Source organism: Dermacentor albipictus, unplaced genomic scaffold, assembly GCF_038994185.2.
Source record: "Dermacentor albipictus isolate Rhodes 1998 colony unplaced genomic scaffold, USDA_Dalb.pri_finalv2 scaffold_14, whole genome shotgun sequence".
In the NCBI taxonomy this organism is placed as follows: domain Eukaryota; kingdom Metazoa; phylum Arthropoda; class Arachnida; order Ixodida; family Ixodidae; genus Dermacentor; species Dermacentor albipictus.
In genome coordinates this window covers 8,524,849-8,540,485 of record NW_027225568.1, presented here as the reverse complement: position 1 = coordinate 8,540,485, position 15,637 = coordinate 8,524,849, and the positions used below count along the sequence as shown (strand labels likewise).

The 15,637-nt window shown below is 42.1% G+C and overlaps 1 protein-coding gene across 2 annotated transcripts in view; it reads right to left on the bottom strand.

Annotated features, from left to right (window-relative positions):
- The window catches only part of LOC135907043 (DAZ-associated protein 2-like), a 140,819-nt gene that overhangs the window by 25,373 nt on the left and 99,809 nt on the right, over positions 1–15,637 (bottom strand). For both annotated transcript variants that reach the window (XM_065438716.2, XM_065438717.2), the window contains one exon: positions 4,153–4,440. In XM_065438716.2, the coding sequence (XP_065294788.1) occupies positions 4,153–4,440 (288 nt within the window). The remainder of the gene's footprint in view (positions 1–4,152; positions 4,441–15,637) is intronic.

Here is a 15,637-nt window from a genome sequence, read left to right as displayed (position 1 = left end):
CGTTTGTCCTGCTGGCGTTTTTGACAAAACCGCGACATATGACCACGTATACCACAATAACAAATTGGGCGGGGTGAACGCCAGGTAGGGTAAACTGCAGGGGCCGGTGTACAGGGTGCTAGAGACGCAAGGAGATTATGAGCAGTACTAGGGGCAGGCAGCACTGTCTGAGTGAAGGCTTGTTGCATGGCCGCAACTTGAGCATATGAGGCCGATGGTGCTGGAGGGGCACAGCTCGCAGTGCAGGCCTTGGAGGAGAGTTTCTCTTTGATGATGTCACGCAGCCCAGGAACCGAAGATTGAGTTTCAGTTACGGTAGAACTGAGTAGGCCATGTGCTTGGAGCTCTTTGCACATGAGAGCTCCAATAAGCACACGTGACCTAAAGCTGCGTCCTGAAATACCTCAAGCACTCAGTACACGGATTTCTAATGCATTTTACCATAGGATAGGGGTTAAACAGCCTCGAAGCAAGTGCTAGACTCGGGATTTCTACTGAGTAAGCATGCCTTCAGCACTCAATATCTTCAATTCCACAATTTTAACACACACACTAAAGTAATTAAAATTATTGATTGAAAATTTATCACCCAACTAAAAACATGTGGTTTGCCATGCACCCACCTCTTCAACTAATGCAGTTGTACAAGTAGAAGTCAACTATATACGATACACAACTTAAAAACTTAAAAGAGAGAGGTTGTATTTTGAATGCACTGTGTGAAGGCAGCTTAAATCTAAGGCCAAGAGATGTTATGATCATGTAAAGGAAGATAAAAAATTAAAAGATGCTTTATTGGCTGCATTTATCTTGACTTACGCAAAGCTTTCGACACTGTCTCACACCACCTTCTTCTATTAAAAACTCGAATGTGCTAAAATGGATTGAAAGTTTTCTAACCTTTCGCACCCAATTTGTTTCTGCTAATGACGAAGTCACTCGTTTCTTCTGTCATGTCTCGAGTACCACAGGGCTCAGTACTGAGATTATTGTGATTTCTTGTTTTTATTAATGATTTGTCTAATGAAGTCTCATATATCAGATTATATGCTGATGACTTATTTACCGTGAACTAACCAACCCTAATGGTCTTCCTTCAAATATAACAATGTCTCACATTGGTGTTTCACGTGGTTGATGCTGCTCAATATCAGTAAATGCAAGCTACGAGAATGTCACGCTCAGGTAGCCTCTTGGATCTTTACCCATACGTTCTTAACAGTGTACCCTTAAATTCAGTTAACTCTTATACCTTGGATACCTTGATATCCGTATTACGAATAGCCTCTCATGGAAAATGCACACTGACTACGTAATTAATAATGATAATCGTAGCCTCGGTTTCATTCAACGTAATTTCTCCTCCACTCCGAGCTCTTTAAAACTAACTCTCTACAAAACGTTTACCAGGTCAAAACTCGAATATGGCTCATGTATTTGGGATACCTGTTCCTACCCTATCTTCTTCCCTTCAATCAATTCCAAATCAATGTGCCCATTTTACTGTGCGCAACTGCGCCCGCAATGCAAGTGTGTCAGCACTCAAGCATTCTCTCGAACTACCCGACTTAGCAATTAGACGGAAAGGTGCTCGACTGTGCCTCTTTCATAAAATCTTCTACCATAGTCCAAAGCTAAAATGTGAGCTTGTCACTGTCCTTAAATATGTTTCCTCTTGCATTAATCAAACTTTGAAAGTACATGTGCCCAGCCGCCGCACAAATCAGTGCACAAATTCCTTCATACCGAAAACTGCCCCTGACTGGAACCACCTCCCCGTCTCAATCGCCAGCAATCCCAAGGAGTCTTCATTGTGAAACACCATTTCTATGTTGTTCAAGTGCTAACCACTCCTCTCTGTAATACCCTGGTGGTCCTGCGAGTATATAAATAAATAAAATAAATAAACTAGTGCTGTACTCTGCATCACATCAAGTTAAAAACTCATGAAGAGTATGTATGCTACACACGAATAAATTAAACAGATCAGCAGTTAACTGAGCACTGTCGCACAGAGCTCTCAACAATAAAAAAAAATGCATCATCTCTAATTATGGTATAACATGAAATAAGGATGTACAAGAATATAACAACAAAACAAGCCATCTAGAGAAAACAGAAATTAGCAATAGTATGCCAGCACGCTTGCACATAATGAAAATATCTTACCAACTTCATATACTTGACGCTCACATGAATACAGGTGACTTTTGTTAATTCCACCTTGTCAGGACCCGTGAAATTATTTCAAATTACCTGCTGTTCAAATTAAACAATGAGTTCAAAACTTGCAGACAAAGAAACTTCTAACAAACATTTATTAGTTTTAAAGAGCTTACAATGACAAGCAGGACTTGTGCTCTTAAGTGGACGTTATACCGACTGTCCAGAAAGGGACACTAAAGGCAAATGTTAAGTCAATGTACACTGCTAAAATACCATTCCAGAAACCTCACAGTGCTTGTTTTGTGCATAGAAAAGGCTTCATTTAAGAGAAATTTGCATCTGAAGGGTCCGCATACTTCTAGTGTAATTGAAATCGCCCGCCCCCGAGCGGGAAGTCACGATGTCGTGTACGCCATCACCGCCCTTTACTTCCGTCAGTGAGTAAAACAGCACCCAACAGCCAGTGCTGTGGTTTATTGCGCAAGAACGCAGTCAGAAACCGACCCAAGACAGAGCCGACAGTGCGAAAGAGTTAAGGAAAGCATTCGCATAAAGATCATAAATACAATCTCAAGACGCTCGTCACAATAGGCTTTATTCTCTACTACTTGCAGTCTGCACAAGTTTTGAGAGCCAGCAAAACCAGCACAGCACTGTGCGATAACAAAACTACTGGCACATGAATGTCCGGGCAGTGCAGAAACGAGCAAAAACGAAAACTTCCTACAACCTGCCCCGTTGTCAAGGGTAACGCCAAAAAGCTTTTTTTCTAAGAATCAAATAGAAGTGGATAAGTAGCATTCTTCTCCATCTTATAATGCAATGCAATGACCTTTTTATTATGAGTGGTTGTGTACTAGCGACAGAGTTATAATGAGAAGTCGATACGTCATCAGGCTAGCCACTTGAATGTCTCAGTAGTCTCAAATTGTGCCCTACAGCTCAATTTCTCGCTTACTAAACAACTGTTTTCTATAATATTGACGCCTTAGACTTTCTTGAGCATTAATCTGTCACTTGAGCATGACTTAATATTAGCCTTTAGTGTCCCTTTAAAGTCTCAACATAAATTGCAATGCCTAGTTGGCACTATCATTGCACATGAATTGTCCAGACACCATGTGCAGCCCAAGAGGGATAATGGTTTGGAAGATATTTCTGACTAAAGAAACCCAGGTACAAAGCTGTATATTCAGTCCTGGTTCACGGTTTATGCTTCCTCTTGGATTATTTGCCGTTTCATTATTGTTCTCCCTCCTTCCTTCACCTGTGCTAGAGGGTTGATGGAGTTTATATTTCCAAAATAAGGGGCGCCGAGAGGTACCACAGTGGAGTCATCCAGATGAATTTTAACTACCTATGGTTCCTTAACATGCATCCCAAGAGTGCATACTGCTCCTGTTCGTATGTGACTGCTGTCACCAGGAATCCAACCTGTGACCTCATGCTGAGCTGCATGGCGCCATAGCCGCTGCGCCAACTGCGGGGATCCTCTCTTCTGCGTTGTCCTCCAGAGTTCACCTGTGCTCTATTTGTGAAGCATTTCCTTCATTTTTTTTTGTATTGAATGTGCATTGCTAGGAGCATTGGTGGTGCATGCTCTGCAACATTTAAGAGAAAATACCCCTACTGGTACGTTTGACAAGATTTGTTGCGCTTATAATCCACCCATCAGCAGCACTCATTACTTTCTAGTCATCTGACCTTTTGATACAATAATATTTGAAATAGCTAGCTTAATCCTCCGAAGAAGAAAGTTTGGGGAATTATCAAAATTTTTGAATGTGCTCAATAGAACCAACAGGGTGAGTCAACTGATGTTGAATAAATGGAAGTCGACTGTACTGTGCAAACCAGTGAAAAAACAGCCGCAACATCTGTCTCACAATCTCCACACAATGCTCTCATTCTTTGCCAAACTGACCTGCTTAAGTTACAGAGCAGCAAATAAAATAACTAAACAAGCATATGAGAATGCCAGCTTACTGGAATGGTAGGCTCGCTGTGCGTGAAGCGGGCCCCAGCGTCAAAGGCATCTGGGACGTGGTACACAGTCTGCTGCGGCAGGCCTGGCTGCTGTGGGTATGAGGCCATTGGGTATGGTCCTGGAGCTGGCACAGGGTATAGCTGGCCAGGAGCTGGATACAGCCGTGACGGGTGCTCCACGGGCTGTGCGGTCCGACACTGGTTCGGAGCAGTTGGCGAGTAGGGTGGTGGAGGGTCATATGGCATCGACCCTGGTACAGCCCCTGGCATGGCATTGGGTATGGGAGCCTGGATGAATGGCAACAATGAGGCAAGGAAATGAGAAAATGCACTGTGAACATGGTGTCATTGTCATTTTTTTAGACTTTGATTATGTGATCTACTCTGCCCATATAAAGGGCTGCAGCCTTTCTTTATTCCTGTTCCCTTGATGAAGCTGTACTGTGCATTGCTGTTCAGAAAGAAAGTTTAGTTGAACTCGCTGCACCATTTGTAAAAAGATTTTAATAAACTGCTATGTCTTTCATGATGATCAGGCAAGTTGATTTCAGTACAGGATACAATCCGTGCAATAATTCAAATCTTGAGATGAAATGTAAATGAAAGGGGAAAAAAGGAACCTCTGAAAGGTTCATCTGAGCCACTGAACCAAGAGGTATCATGCCAATTTCTCAAACGGATGGTATGTTTTTATATACACTCTATACCACCATACATGCTTTTGAAATAAGGCACTCTTTCATTGAATTACCTTTCACAAAGGGCTCTACCCCATTCTTAGGTAGTGCTGAGCCTGCTATGGCTTTTTAAAGAAATATGTGATACCATACCGTCATCTTAAAGGGCCCTACACCAGGTTTGGGCATTGCAAACAGACAAGTGCGGTGTGTAGATCATGTGCTGACAATCGGATCTGCAGCGAATTGGATTGCTACACAGCACAAAAAACGCCAAAATTTCAAACAAAAGACTGTGCTCTCAAGGGAGCCCTGCCCATCCTGCTCGAGAATCAAGGTCACATGCATAAATGCCTCAAAAACAAATGCACTGCCAGCAATGTCACTGGTTATGGTACATGACTTCCGGAAAACATTTAATGTAAAACTCGCCACTTCAGTGTGCTGTGCAGCAAAAAAGGAAGAGAAGGGAAAGGACCTCGTATACCTGAACACAATAGGTGTGGGTTAAACGACTTGTAGAATTGGTCAAGGTCAACCTGACTTGCTTGAAGCTGAGATTTTACCCAGTGTCCCTGTTGGGAGTGATAAGGGAGATAGTACACATAGTTAGATGGCAGCGGCACTTCATGCCAATAAGTACGATACACCTATTGTTAGTACAGTCAAACCCACTTGTAACGATACCGGTTTTAACAATATATCAGTTATAACATTAAGAAGCTGCTGCACTGTCGACTTTTGTAGGTTTTCCATGGTGAAATAACCTATTTACTACAATGTCTCGATGCCGCATTATCAGTTATGCGATGAAGTCTGGCTGCTGGGTGTCCATGCCGAAAGGTAATGAAATGTGAAATCTTGAATAGGGCTGCAGTATTTGAAGATAAATAATCATAAATACATAAAATTCTTGAAAAGAAAAAAGAAGACGAGGCACTGCTGGCCAGCGACCATGGCGAGGAACTAATTGGTCTCGTGCAGCGAGCATGCAGGGCAGCTGAGGTCGTTGGAGCTCTGGACAAAGGGCCCCATGAATCTAAACCTAGTTAAGAGCGTCCAAGAAGACCCTGACGGACTACTACAAATGATCTTGCAGAGACCAATACATGTTTTTGATGATGACGATGACGAACTATGGCACGCTGCCCCAACAGCCGCCGTGCGCTCATTTTCCAGCCTTCTCTGCACGCCTCACTCCTGTCGCTCTTCCACCCCTCCGAACACGAATGGGCTGCGCCCATAGCTATCAGCTGCGCCACCTTCCGAAACACGAATGGGCTGTGCCGCCTTCGCTGCTCCCAGATTGCTCCACAGAACATCAATATAAATTTAGAGAAGGGAAACTGTACCTTCCACAGTGCAATGGAAATAACAGTAGCGGTGGTGTTGTGAAGTAAAGTATGCGACCAAGAGATGGTGCTGGTAAGGTACAACTAATATCATCATCATTACGTAGCGAGCAATATGGCTGCTACGGTAGCGGCTGATGGGGCTTGTCGTGCTGCTCGCTCACTGGTCTTGGGCATTTTGTTACCGCTTTCTGGTTGGTATTCGTGTGTATGGTACTCTAACATGACTACAGATATCTTTATTATGTCACCAGGAGACCAATGGGCTTCAACTGGCAAAAAGCACTCCAAACAAGCTTACATTGTTTATTGTAAATGGTGAATGAAACAGTACATGCTCACAGTTTTCGTACAGGTCAGGTGGACTGAATGCTGTTATCACCAAGTTTACAACATACAGAAACACAGATAGTCACCTATTTAATGGAATTGAAAGCTTATATCAAGCGAAGTTTTATCATCGTGTTCTGCGTGTCACTAAAGCAGGGAGAATGAAGGTTCAGTCAACATTTTTGCTGGGCTACCTTCGTACTTGTGTTGCGTACAGTGCAGCTTGATGTGTTTCATACTATATGCATATTGTCTGCATTCGAAGCTTTCAGCTAGATTAAAAACAGAATCATAAGAAGTGTTCAGCAAAGATCTACTGTCAGCAAGATAAGCTCGAGCTGCAATGTCCCGTTGTTTTAACAACACATTGGTGAACGGAATGAACTGTAGGGGGAAACAATGTTATGCTAAATTTTACACCAAATATTGTTTGCTCGTTACTTCTGCTGCACACTTAGTGTTCAGGTGCGGCAGTTAAAGCTTTGACACAAGTGGAGTACTCGTACGAAAGTGAGGAACGTTATAGAGACAACAGTGCTTACAAGGACCTCTGCAAACACTGTCTGAATAAACAAGGACACTAAACAAGCATTTAAGTAAGCCAAATTAATCCTTACGGAGCCTTTGAAAATGTAATGTACGGTTTCACGTTAGAAAAACATCTCGGTTTGTGTATTGAGACAAGGCAAAGAGGTTGCATGGAGATGAACATTTCAAGTGAGTAACAGAGGTAAGCAAGGGAAGCCTCAGCCTGGAGCCAACATTTCAACACACAAACATATTTGTGAGGGTTGTGCCGAAGAGAAGTTCCCATACTGAGGTTTCCCTTGCTCGCCCAAAGCTGATTGGCTGAATGTTACACCAAACTTACTCCGAATATATTTCAAAAACTTTTTGAGAACACACTGCGCTCACGTTTGTCATCTGCTGTTCGAAGAGAAGGAAAAATTGTTTTTAGTAATTTATTGTGTTTGACAAGTGTGGAGTAAGCCGGTTGTGTGAACTTGTTTTTTCTAGCTATTCTTATGATGCAGGGCTAGCCTAGTCATTGATTTCATGCAATGTATACATATAAGCCTTTGGTAGTTAAATGTAAAATAATGCATCTATCCAGATCTAATTCTAATCCTCGCACTTACCATCTTAACAGTCATGCCACATAAATATCTTGGTATACACATTACAAATAACTTCAATTGGACCATTAATATAGAGTATGTCAATAAAAATGGTAATCACATGCTTGGGTAGACAGGTACAACTTTTCTAAAGCATAGTCTACTTTAAAGCTACAGCTTTAGCAGACTAATACACTCGAAACTTTAATATATATATGCAATATGGTATTCCAGTTGCGTTGATCTTATTACTTCACTTGAACTAGTACAATATAACTCCACTTGTTTCATCCTTTCCAATTTTGACCATACCACGAGTATAACCTCAATGAAAACTAACCTAGCACTTATTCCACTAGCAAACTGAACACGAAGTCTCCAATCCCCCTCTTTCGCTATTTCATGAAATTTTCCATCACACCACATTTCATGATGACTTCATATTGCGGCCTCAGCACATTTCAAACCCCGTCAATCATCGCAGTAAGGTAGGAATTGATTTATGTTACATGAAGTCTGTCTTTCAATCTTTCATCCCCCGTACCTCTCAGGAATGTAACCGCCTTCCCTCAAGTATCGTGGTCATCAACTTTTTTGCAATATATTAGCTAACATTGTATAATCTAGAGAATCATTAGGTTACCAGAACTCACTGCACTTGTTTGTTTGTTTACTGCTTTGTAACCGCTCCCTCCTTTAGTGTCATATGGCCCTGAGGGTACTTTAGTAAAGAATAAAATAATAAAATAAAGAGTAACTGCCAGTTTCAATCAATACGAGTATCATTTCCTCAAAATTGCATTGAGAGTCTTTGAAGGTTTTATATTTTTTTGCATATTTTCATGTAACAAAGTAATGTTGTGAGGGACTATGTGATACTTGGTGGTAATGCCCGTCAATCTTGCTATATTGTTTCTGTTCTGGTCATCATGGCTATAATGACTAGAAAAGAAACAAGTTGGGACTAAAGATGTTACTTCTCCAATTATCATAAAACACCCTTAAAGGCAAGTAAGCTTGTATGTAAAGTTTTAGCATTCCTGCTCGGTACGATACAAAACTGTAGACTGCTGCTTTCTTGTTAGGGCTCACAACCCTCTGTCTGGTAAACTTGCAACCATTTTATTGTGAGGCACGTAGTTCAAGAGGACCTGTTGTCATTATGGTGACTGTTGAGCTTCTTATGGCTTGACATGGGCAGTTTGCAGACCAATAATATCTTTTGTCCATCTTCCTAAAAAGAGAAATGATGAAGCCATGACAAACATGCAAGCAAGAAATGGAGAAACAAAAGGTAGTCCAATAAATGAACAAAACACGATTTAGGTGAAGTGTTCAGAAACATACCTTGCAAGGATTCTGGCCAGTGGTGACACATTCACTGTCGACTTGTGCATCCAGAGACAACAGAGTCCAAAGGGGTGAACAAATATGAGCAGCGTCTTGGGAGGCTGGAGCAGAAAGAAAAGAAAGCATCATTTACTATGGTGGAAATGTGTGCGAGTTTATGATTCCCGTATGACTCAGAACAGTGCACAAAATTCTCCATGATAGGAAAGCACACAAACACACAACACAGTTTTGAGTGTGCATTTCTTTTAATGGTGTCCTTACATGGGCTGTGCTTGGTGAAGCATCAACTAGATGAAATTTTTTGCCACACACTAGGTAATAAACAGTAACTTTATTATGTATCAAATGTAAATGTAAGAACTCTCGAAAACCTTGGATAAACACTTCCCTTTACAAGCGATAAATTTGAAAAACCGCATGTGCTGGGAATTTGTGAAAACTAAAGACATTGACAAACTTAAGGCCTTCAAGGTGTTTAGAAATAAGCTCAACGCTAAACTAAATGCCGCGAAAAAAGAGTATTACCAAGCCTATTTTAACGATGTGGTGAGCAACTCTGCTCTGTTCTGGAAGCGACTAAACAGTCTTATAAAACAGACCAATTTTTCTCATGTTAACAGCATGGTTGTGAACAACCTCGTTGCCCACGCAGCAGATCTTTCAAATGTTTTGAATGATCATTTCATAGCTGTTGGAGAGCCTACAAGTTGCAACAGAACAAGCATACCCTCAATTCATAAAACAGCATAATTTTCTGGCAGTATGGTGTTTTTTCCTACAAGTGAGAATGAAGTTAAAATTTGTTTTATAGCCTAAAAAATTCCAAATCACGTGATGTAAATGATGTGCAAGTTAGGCCAGTGAAATTCGTTATAGACATAATTGCGCCCATTTTGGTTGAAATCTACAACTTATGCTTAGAAAAGAGCTGCTTTCTGAAAGAGATGCAGATTGCAAAAGTGGTAGCAATCCACTAAGGTGGAAATAAAAACGACCCAAATAATTTTAGGCAAATTTCCATTTTGTCTGTCTTTTCGAAGGGCTTAGGAAAATATCCTACACAAGCAATTGTATGGTTTCTTAGACAAACACTTGCTCATTTTGACATCACAGTATGGTTTTCTCAAAGGCAAATCAACGGAATTGGCTTTACTAACACAAAAGAACTGGTCTTAGGTATATATTTAGATTTCAGGAAAGCATTCGATACTGTTCATCATATTACACTTTTAGCTAAGCTTGAACAACACGGAGTATGTGGTCATGCAAACGAGCTTTTGTCTTCGTACCTGCAAGATCGGTCTCAGTATGTTTGCCATAATCATTCAAAATCAAAACATAAAACCTATCTTGCATGGTGTGCCACAAGGGAGCATTCTCGGACCACTCCTTTTCATTGTTTACATGAATGATCTTTTTTCGAACACTGAAAATATCAAATGGATAGGCTATGCAGACGACACCACCATTTTTTTCAGGGGCACAAATCCGGACACTCTCGTCAGTTATGCAAACATTATGCTCCAGGATGTTGCAAACTGGTGTGATAGAACTTATTTAAGAATTAATGCTAAAAAAACGCAAGCGATCATGTTTCGCCCAAAGCATAAGGCCCTAAATCTTGAAGACGGTTGTATTTAAAAAGCGAGGAAATTAAAATTTTAAACGACGTTAAAACACTAGGAGTTATATTTTCAGAAAATCTGCTTTGGAACGAACATATGGAATCTCTTTGCGGAAAGTAAAACAGGATAATGGGCTGGTTACACAGACACCTACATGTCTTGCCTACCACTGTGAAACGAACTGTATGTAACTCACTTTTTCTTTCTACACTAAATTATTGTCACCTAGTCTGGGCAACAACACCAAAACAAAACAGCGCTAAACTGAAATTATGTCAAAAACGAGCAATTCGTGCTGTAGCTAATCTTTCCTCCAAGGAACACCACGTCTAAATATTTTTCCGAATACAAAATAATGCGGGTTGAATTCATTTATTCATTTCGTCTAGCATGCATGCACAGAACAACGTTGAGAAGGGGAAATGTTGATGATGTAAATTTGTTTAACCTAAATCGTCGCGAAATTCCCTATAACACGAGACATGCCGACATTTGGTTAACAAACTTTTGTCGCACTAATTATGGACAGCAATCTGTATCCTACCGCATAGCTGATCTACTAAACACCCTAACTACGAGTGGATTAAATCCGGATACTATGTCATCTCGTTCTTTTTTCACTTATTTCCTCTCGCAAAATCCCGCTGTGTGATTTCTGTACTTGTATCTGATTATTGTATACATATTAGTACATACATTGGTATTAGTATACATTAGTATTACTGTTTGTGTATATATGTATGTATGCACATATGCATATGTCGTCTATGTATATTGAGTTTGATGTGTCTGATGTATTCAATTTTGTTTCCATTTTTTTTAGCTGCATTGCCACAGCTTATTTTTCAAAAATTATTTCATATGTACCTTTATTTATTTTTTGTTGTTGTTGTTGTTCTGCACAAAAAAAATTACTGCCTCTACGTCCTTGTTATCATTTATTTATTTTTCTTCACATTTCCTGTAAAGTGCCTGGACTTATGTTGTTATGTACCTATACTACTGCTGCACACTGTCGAATTGTACCATAGGGGGCTGGGCTTTGTCAAGCTGCAGTAATGAAGCTTTTTCCAGCCACCCCCTTTCTCTCTTTGTTGAGAGATGAAATCAAATTTTGATTTGATTTGAATTAATCCTATTGTACCACTGGAAGCACATTTCCACTAATGTGCAGTGAACTTATTGCAGTGTATCATTTATGCAGAAAGAGCCAGAACTATTATTTATGCTGTACTCAGTCTTAGGAATTTTAGCAACGTGGCAAAATAACAAAAGCCTTATTTGAATTGGCTTTAAATAGAAATAACATTATAATTATTATTTCTCACTTTTAAGAAATTACTACAGGAATCTGCTTTTTCCGCCTTGCACACAAAGAAATTGAAAGTTGAAAATGCGAAGCAATGCTTTTTTTTACTCACCAGTGCCCATGCCAAGAGGCTGCAGGGTTAATCTGCTTTCATGGGTAGTTTCCAAACAGACTGTGATCAGTTCCAGCGATGAATTTTCATGCTTGCTAGCACATCTTTTTCAAGCAACACGTCATTACACAACCAGACGAGGCAGATCACTAATGACGAAAGACGTGCATGCAGCCGTTATGCCAGTAACATGCCGCAGCTTATAACATTTACCGTCTTCGCTTGGTAGCGGCTGTCGAATGTTGGATTTATAAACAGGCTGAGATTGTCACGATCCACCCGGGTTCGTGAACAAGGGGGGCTCAAGGCACCCTCCATTAGACGGACGCTCCGCAGCGTGGTGGTGCTGAATGATGACTGACCGCCGAGCAGCCGTGCTAGCCGCCCTAGCCATGCTGCAGTGTACTAGATAGGGGCAGTGTGTTCAGACGGCGCAGCGCGCCACGCACCGCTTTGAAGCCAGGAGCGTAGACAGGTCCCGGATGTATGCGGCGGCGCTGCAGTCGCACGGGCTGTATGGACGCATTCTCCGTGTGTTGCGTTCTGTGGTGTTGCAGCCAGTTGCAGCGTGCTTGCCATGTGCTTGCTCTGAAGGGTTCTGAAGGAATTCCTCGAGTTTCTGTCTCGTTGGGAGTCACATGCAAAAGGATTGCCATTTGTTGGGCGTGTTGGTGGACCGACTTGGAAAGCATATTTAGCGCCAGCGAACAAGGACAGAAGCGAGACGACACCACAGTGGGCTAACTTTAACTTGATTGTCAGGAAACACCCGCCTATTTACCTGTGCATGGGTTAAATAGGTGGGTGCTTCCTGAAAATCAAGTTGTTGAAGTTAGCGCATTGTGGTGTCGTCTCCCTTCTGTCCCTGTTCGCTAGCGCTAAATATGCTTTCCATTGCAAAAGGACTTTGCGGCTTGAGCCAGTCGATGGCAGATGGGCTCCGTGTGACATTGTGCAGCACTTTGGCTCTGTTAGAATACTTGGAAGGAGAGGGTTTTAAATACCTATTGACATCTAGACTAAGCCAATAAAAGTTGGAGAAGTTCTTGTGAGGTAGTCGTGCGGATCCAACGATCACCCAACGCCGCCTCAATTTTTTATTGTAGTGAATTGCCTTCTTATATCTTGGCGAAGGCAATGTAAACAGGGAACACAGAGGTCAGTAAACATTTGCTATTGCTACTTCACTCACCGGATAATTCTGACAAGGAAGGGGACGTTGCGTCACAATTGACGAGTTAGTTGAAGCTGGAAATCTTGCGCTGGTAGAGCAAAGGCTAAACAATACTCCGGCAGAGCACCGGGCTTATGTGGAGGAAAGGAGCGGTGACCGCCTCATCCGTTATATATGGCAGGGGTATGTAGCGCAGAAATTTTTTGCTCGCAAGAAATGTGAGGACTGCCGCTCTCTTCTTTTGCAAAACTCTAGTGTCAGTAGCAGTCTCAAAATTCACGAAATTTGTGACAGGGGAGGATTGCTGTATCCGTCCAAGTTCCTTTTCGAAGCACTAGAGAAACTTGAGGGAATATATTTACAACCTTCTTCCGCAAAGAGGAGCTTTGTAGCGACAGCATAGTTGATGTCATGATTCTAGTGAAAGCTTTAAATTTGGCTAAGCCATATATGCTGCAAATTACATGCTGATGATTTCACATCAGCAGTTGTGCGTTTTTAAGTCCTAACGAGTCTGCACTTTTCCGTAAAAAGTGTTAATCAGTGAAGAGAAGCATGACGAAAAAAGAAATTGCACTTTAAAGTTTGTTCTTAGCAGGCTGGTGCAACATATGTATGCTGACCCTTCTTTGTCTTTTTCATCTGAATGCACAACTTCTTCTGGTGCATTCAAAAAGCTAATTTTGGTAATATAATTAAAAATGAATGAAGCAATATATTTGCGCATATTAATTCCGCTGTAGGTCTCCATTGTTTAGGTAGGAATGTACGTGCACTGTTTTTCTGTGTTTTGGCATACTGTGTGTAGTTTTGCAGAGATGCCCTTTACTTAGCGTCTTTCCTACCTGTTTTATTCCTTCCATAGAAATGCAAGATGTCGGTGTGTCTCATACTCGCACTTGGGCCTGACGTTTGGGAACGCTTCATGATGGAAATAAAAAAAATCACGAATAAACTTATGTAGTTGCGGGGGGACAGAACGAGGGACAAATGTTTATTGCGAAAGAAGGTAAATGCCAAGCAGTGAAGCTCTTTGGCTTTGGGCTATGTACGTGCTGTCAGGATTGGGGGCTCAATCCCTTCGTCCGTGGTCCTTTGCCAAGATTGGAGTACGGCATGAATTCGAAGGTAGCTGGCCCATGCCGTCGTCCAACTTATTTACGCTGAGATCGTTGAAGAAGTGAAGAACTGCTTCTCATCGAGAACGAGGAAAAAGGGGTTTATTTACAGAAAATTAACTCAGTCTAACATGACTGCTTGAGAAAAAGAGTATTAGTCCAACAGGACTGCATGAAAGAAGTGAACCAGTCTAACATGACTGCTCAAGAGAAGTGCGTCCAACAATCGCACAACCACAGTTTTTATACACTCGATCCGCCCGTCCACGACGCGGCGGCTGTTCGTTTACACATCACCAACTCGCAGCTGCTCTGAAGACCAGTTTACAGACACAAAGGCACACACATTCCGAAGCCCAAGCGACGGTGTTGAAGGTGGTGCCGTTCCGGAAAATCGACGTTGTCGATCGCGCGTCGCTCATTGTTCCGAGCCACTCCAAACCTTGAGAAGCACAAAAATAAGTCTTCCCGCGGTAGCTTCTCCAGGCGTGTCAAATCAGCCCCGCGTTGAGGAACTCTGGAATCATTGTCCACACACCGAATTCGTCCCGTCACCATGTCGAAGGGGCTGGAGGAAGGCGGCGGGTTCCAGCGCAAAGGTCGCTTCTTTGAACGCCTCGCAGCTGCAGCACGGAGAGGTGCAGGTGCGCGTCTTGCACCCCTTGTCGTAATCAGGTGGCAAGGTGGCAGTCTTGTTGTGCAACCCGCCGTTCTTTACAGCGCCTCCATGGCCCCAAAAGTCTCGACTGTCTAGCGCTGATAACCGCTAGGCAGGAAGAGAATGGCTGCTGGTCAGGGGGGGATTGATGTCTTGGCTCGCAGCGACCACCTGTGCATTGATGTCACCGCCCCAAAACATCCAACAAGGACAGGCAACTGCAAAATGAACCCCACAACACGGCTCTGCGCCGAGATGACGTGCATTGGCTCTCACTTTAGACTCGCTAGGCTTCAAAAAAAACAACAACAACATAAGTGCAGAAACAAAAAAATGCTGCATTTCACTATGCCAATTTCTGAAGCAAAATCCTGCTGACAAATTCAGCAATCATGGAGGGAATCCTGCTAAACGAGAGGGGATCTTCTTCGCTTAATAAAATTAACACTAGTAACCCTAAAATTTAGGCGGGACCCCCAAACGCAGAATTCAAATTAGCCTGCTCAAACCATCCGCATTGCTATGCAACTTTCCCTTCTTATATCTAACGGAGAAGTTGTACTCTTGGAGAGTGAGGCTCCATCGGAGCAAGCGGCCGTTTTTGTGTGACATTTGATTGAGCCACGTCAGAGGACAGTGGTCGGTCTCGAAGATGAACT